Source organism: Vombatus ursinus, unplaced genomic scaffold, assembly GCF_900497805.2.
Source record: "Vombatus ursinus unplaced genomic scaffold, bare-nosed wombat genome assembly UNPS02014810.1, whole genome shotgun sequence".
NCBI lineage: Eukaryota > Metazoa > Chordata > Mammalia > Diprotodontia > Vombatidae > Vombatus > Vombatus ursinus.
In genome coordinates, this window is record NW_020954588.1 from 2,877,771 (window position 1) to 2,883,770 (window position 6,000).

The 6,000-nt window shown below is 55.0% G+C and overlaps 1 protein-coding gene across 1 annotated transcript in view; it reads right to left on the reverse strand.

Moving 5' to 3' along the window:
- Positions 1 to 5,539, reverse strand: part of IRS1 (insulin receptor substrate 1) — an 85,850-nt gene extending 80,311 nt beyond the window's left edge. Inside the window, exon 1 of the mRNA XM_027875885.1 lies at positions 1,488 to 5,539. Coding sequence (XP_027731686.1) covers positions 1,511 to 5,239 — 3,729 coding nt within the window. The 5' untranslated portion in view covers positions 5,240 to 5,539 and the 3' untranslated portion in view covers positions 1,488 to 1,510. The remainder of the gene's footprint in view (positions 1 to 1,487) is intronic.
- Positions 5,540 to 6,000: the final 461 nt, after the last annotated feature.

Here is a 6,000-nt window from a genome sequence, read left to right on the forward strand (position 1 = left end):
CTTTGAAACAGGATAAGAATCACAAGATAACTAGTTCACCAGAATAAATTGTTTTCAAATGGTGGAAACTTCTTAGTAGCCAACTCATCACATTATGGGCAAAAGTATTCCACAGCTCAACCTATGGCTATGACCACCAGCCAGTATGCTCCACGGAGGGAAAGGGTAGGCAACAGCAACTATGTTCATCCTTAACACAACCTTAGCCAAAAGATTTACTATTGAACTATCTATTCTCAAGCTTAGAGATCAACAGCCAGTATACAGAAGATAGTATATAGTTTATTCATGCTCCAGGTTAAAAAAAATTTTTTTCCTTAATTCCCCATGTTTGATGACTTATTTCTCCTTCCCTTCAAACACCACAAACAGAAATAGCTTAAGTAATTTTAAATAAACCGGACAGTAGCCCCCAACAGATATTTCGGTCTCAGCACAGACATTTCCAAAAGCAGACTACTGTAATACAGACACACTGTAATGAACCTCCATAACTCTTCACTAATAATGGGTCCCAGTTGCATGCAGAGGATTACTGCATATCCTGTCTGAAAAACAGTCATGCCTAAGAGATGATGTGTCTACGTGTGAATAATATTGTCGGAATATTGATTCAGGAACAAGGAGAGATCTTATTTCTTTGCCCATTATTTCTTCATTCTTAATATTTTTTTAAAAGCTAGATTAGAATTCAGTGACGAAATCTTTTAAGGGCATTTTGAATATGGCTTCCCATTTCTGTTTATGATGCCTTAGCTTTCTGAAATAACTGACCCAAAGTCCCCAAGTTGACAAGCCAACCTTGAATTTAAGTTAAACCAGTCTCAGATGGAGAGTTAGCCACTTCTTTAAAAATCAAGTAAATATTATTTTGTAGCAAGATTTCCACCCTCCTCCTCCTTCCCACCCCAACCCTGGGTGCCAATCTGTTGATTTTTTTGTTTTGTTTTGTTTTTGTTCTTAAATACTGTTGCAATTACTAATAAGAACAGACTAGGCTTCTTTCTCTTACACAAGCCTTAGAAATGGTACGTGTAAATATCCATGTGTATACACATGTACATACCTATTCACACATATGCTATATATTTGCACATGGAGATAATCTATAGACCTAGAAACCTGTATGTGTCACTGTGGCCAGTAATACTTATATGTCCCTTACCCAATCTCCTGACAAAACAATGACATTGGTTTTTCCCCAATGCAGTTTTGGACTCTGCTAGGGGCCAAGCTTTGCCCTATGTGGGGGGTGTGTGTGTGTATGTGTGTGTGTGTGTGTTTGTGTGTGTGTATATGTATGTGTGTGTATGTTTGTGTGTATATGTATATGTGTGTGTTTGTGTGTGTGTATGTGTGTGTGTGTGTCCCTCTGATCCCTGGGCCGGCCCCACAAGGTGGAGGAGGGGTGAAGGAAGACAGGGAGGGAGGGAGGCAGCAACAGGGGCCGAGTTTCTGCAGCCCGCCTTTCTCACTGGGAAACTCACCTGCTGTGATTTTTCAGGAGGAGCTATGGAAGGTCCTCGGGCTGCTTCTGAAAGTTAATGCTAGCATAGGCGCTCAGATCCTCACTGGAGCAGCCGTTCCCACTGGCCGTACCATTGCCACAGGGCTGATGAGGGGGTTGCAGCAGTGGGGGACACTCCTGGGGCCGGTGATTAAAATCCTTGACCAAATCCAGGTCGATATAGTTAAGTCCATTCTCTAAACCTGCTGCACCCCCACTCGTTTGGGATGTCTCCTTCCTGCTGGGTGGGCCCCCCAGATCCCCAGGCTTCAGCCAGACATTTTCAAAGGAGGCAGAACTGTGGCGTTTAACATCTTCACTGCTTCCACTGGCCCCAGAGCCACCTGCGCCAGCGGCCCCAAAGGGCACTGCAACATTACTGCCCCGGGCAGCACTAGGAGTAGAGGAAAAGGTCTCTGAGCTGTGACGCCTCCGGCACCCTTGGGGGTCAGCCCGAATCACTTTGGCACTCTGGTTGCGGCTGGGACTGAGGTTCACCTGGGTAAAGGCGCTGATCCCTCCGGGTCCCTTTGGACCTCCTAACAGGGATGGGCGGCTAGCCAGCTCTGCCTGTCCTTGGTGCTGGGGGAGAGAGGGGGAGGTGGTTGTAAAAGAGGGGGAAGGGGCGGTAGCTGCAGCGGCCGGGACGCTGGACTCTTCTGGAGCCCTGCTTGTTTGCATAACCACATAGCTGAGGGAGGCATCTGCACAGCCTGGACAGGGCCCACCCACCTGCATGGTCACGTAATCCTGGCTGTTTGGCACCACTCGGCTGGGCCTACACACACCACCCACCCCGGTGGGGAGGGGGCACGCTCTTCCAGCCTTTGCCACAAAGCTTTCCTGACAGGCAGGCCTCCGGGGAGGCCTCAAGTCCATGTTCATATACTCCTCAGAGCCAGTGTCATCTTCTCCGGGGGCTGGCTGTCGCTGGGATGGGCACCTGACAGTGGGAGAGCAGAGAGAGATGGCTGAGCCATGGGAGTATCCCGGCCGGTCACCCCCAAACTCAATATTGACGTATTCTCCCGGGCTCTTGGGTTCTGGCGGGAGAAGGAGCTGCTGTGGCTGCTCCCGGGCTCTAGGTAAGGTGCTGGCCTTGGGGCCATCCAGAGACAGCCTGGTGGGCCGAGCGAGGCGGTTCTTGCTCTGGGCGACCACATCCACTTTCCGGGCCAGGTGCTGCTGCAGGGGCTGATGGTGGTGATGGCCATGTGCCCCTTCCTGTGCACCTCCACCTCCTCCCAGGCTGTCACTGCTGGCGGAAGAAGACGAATCCTCTGCGGCTGCGGCATAGAGCAGGCGGCCTGAGCTGACCGAGAGGCGCAGGTGATGGTGCCGGACACCATCTTCAGGCTCCCCTCTGCGCTGCTGCTGCTGCTGCTGCTGCTGCTGCTGCTGAGTGTGTTTGAAGGATCTTGGCAAAGAGTAGTAGGAGTAGATGGCCTTGTTCTGTGGGTCATCTGGGCCGTAGTAGCAGTCCGAGGGGCTGCTGGTAGCAGAGTCCCCAGCTGGGGACATGTTGATGTAATCACTACTGCAAGGCAGCTTCCCGTCGCTGCTCTCTGCGGAGAGCTTTGGGTGTACATGGTGATGGTGATGGTGGCCACCAACCCCATTTGTCCATAACTTGCCATAGCTGTTCCCGGAAGCAGCGGCATTGCTGCTGCCAGATCCACCCGCGCTGTCGGGGGAACAGCTGCCACTGGGAGACATCATCATGTAGCCATTGGGGTCCACCCTCGGGGAATGGCGGCGGCTGGGGTTAATGATCTGCTGCGGGGCAGACACGCTCTTGGGGCTCATGGGCATGTAATCTCCACCGCTCTTCCGGCCACTGGGCACCGGGGCTACTCCAGGAGACATAGGCATGTAGCCATCATCTGTGTGGAGCACCGGAGTGTCCCCGGGGTGATGGTGGCCACCTCGCTCCTCCAGTGGATGGATGTCCAGACATTCCTCAGGATACGAATGGGTGGGCACGAAGGCTGAGTGCCGGTAGGCTTGCACTCGGTTCCCACCACCGCTTGCTGAACAGGGTGGGTAGGAAGGCATCATCTCTGTGTACTCCTCAATGGAGGCTACAGAGGACTGTGAAGGTGTCTTCTGGTGGGAAATGGTAGGAGAAGTCCCTGCTGAGTGAGTCCTCTTGCGGAAGCTCTTCTCTAGCTCTGCAGCAGCGCCTGCCTCATCTCCAACCGTAGCAGGACTTGGGCCAGCTCCCGGGGCATACCGGTGCCCATTGCCGCTCCTGGACAGGTGATAGTGGCCATTGGGGGCTGTCAGGCTAGGCGTGGTCTTGCCTCCCATGCAGATATAGTTGCTCAGTTCTTCTTCACCCCTAGCTGGAGGGGTGTGACCCAGGGAATCTGGGGTGACGCTGCGGAAGGAACTTCGGAAGTCACAAGGGCTAGAGCCGTACTCATCGGAAGAGATGAAGCCCCCATCGCTGGGCGAGCCAGACACCGAAGCACTGGACCTCCTAGGGAAGAGGCAGTCTGAAGTCGACCCGTGGCCACTGGTGCTGCTGGAGGACAAGCTGACAGGACTCGTGGCTGAAGGGGAACATCGGGAGGAGGGCATTGGGATGGAACGGCTGTGGTTGAGGGGCGGGTGCAACCGGGAGCTGCCCCGATGCCGGTGAGAATGGGTCCGGTTGGTACTGGGGCTCACAGGACTCCCATCCACTGAAGCTGGTCGGGACATGGTGCCTTCTCCGTCACTGGAGGCCCGGACACGGAAGGAACAGGGCTTGCCACCCACCACGCTGGCCGGGGAAGTGGCCGTGATGCTCTCTGTCCGGGATCTCCGGGTGAGCCCCACTTGGCTGGGGGGTGGGTTATTGAGGTGATGCCTGCGCAGAGGTACACTGATGGGGTTGGAGCAGTTAGAGGAGGACTGGCTCTTGCTGCGGGGCCGGAACTCCTCACTCATGGCCCGCATGGCTTCCAGGATGGTCTCGTGCATGTTCTGTGCCACCACGGAGTCATCCACTTGCATCCAGAACTCCCCAGGCCCAGTCACTGCAGAGCGCCCCACCTCAATAAAAAAGAAGTTTTCTGAGTGACCACACCTGCGAATGTTCATCAATTGGAGGACCACTGCTGCTGCCTCGGAGTTCAGCTTCACAAAGCTGATCGTCTTGCTGGTCAGACAGAGCCGGTAGATGCCAATCAGGTTCTTTGTCTGCCCCAAGCCCTTAGGCTTCAGGATCACTTGCCAAACCTCCTTGAATGCTGGTCCTGGGGCCATTTCACCATAGCTACTGTCCTCACCGGCTTCTCCCAGGCCGGAGCTGCCGCTGCAGCTCCCCCCTCCTCCTCCTCCCACTCCAAAAGCTGCAGCCTCGTGGTGGGAATGGTGCAAGTGATGCCCCTTGGCCCGGTTATGGAGCTGCAGGAGCGCCTGGTACCAGCTCTCCTGCTCGGACTCGCTGTCCGCGGCAATGGCAAAGTGTTCATCCCGGGTGTAGAGAGCTACCAGGTGTTTGTTTTTGGAGTCAGCCCGCTTGTTGATGTTGAAACAGCTCTCCAGCGGGATAGAGCGCTTGGGGGCACCGGATTTGTGTCTCCACTTCTTTTCGTTCTCGTAGTACTCCAGGCGGGCTGGACCCCCGGCCTCACTGGCTGCCCGCAGGACGAAGAAGCGTTTGTGCATGCTCTTGGGTTTGCGGAGGTAGCCCACCTTCCTCACGTCGGAGAAGCTGCCGTCCCCCTCCGGTGGGCTCGCCATGCTGCCGCTGCCGCTGCTGCTGGTGCCCCAGCCACCGAGCAAGGAACTAGGGGTGGGCAGAAACACAAGAGGGTGGGTGGGAGAGCGGGCACCTCCCCCAAACACAGCACATGCAAACAAGTCAGCCAGAGGAGAGGGGGGGAAACGGTTTTAAAAAAAATACAACCTCCCCCTTGTCCTTGATCCAAATCTCTTTTGATTCTTCTCCCCCGCCGGAGCTCAGAAGAAAAGCAGCTGCTCGAGAAGTCAGAATCCCCAGCGAGAGAGTTTATGGGTGTTTCATGCCCTTGGGGGTGAAAATCAGTCCTGGACGAGGCCAGTCCCAATCCTTGGAGAGCAAAGTCTCCTCTCAGCCTCCGCTGGGAAGAAGCAAAGATGCATCTTTCATTGCTTGGGCTGGATTCCTGCACAGGGAAGAGGAGCTGGGGGGCTGGAAAGGGAGGGGGGGTCCTTGCTTTCCCCCTTTCTCTCTGTCTCTCCCTCTTCTGCACACACTCCTCCGGTTTCTGAGCCCTCCACTGGAAGCCGCGATTCCCGAGGCAAATTAAATATCCTTGGGCCGAGGGAGGCGTGTTGCCAAGTCCCAACGTTGCACTGGGCTCTCCCTCCTCCTCCTCCTCCCTTTCCCCCTCCTCTTCCTTCTCCTCCCTCTCCTCCCACCCTCACCCTCCCACCGCCGCCACCAGCAGCAGCCTGAGCCTTACCACCAGCGGCCCCACCCCCCCACTCCTCCTTCTCCTCCTCCTCCTCCTCCTCTCCCC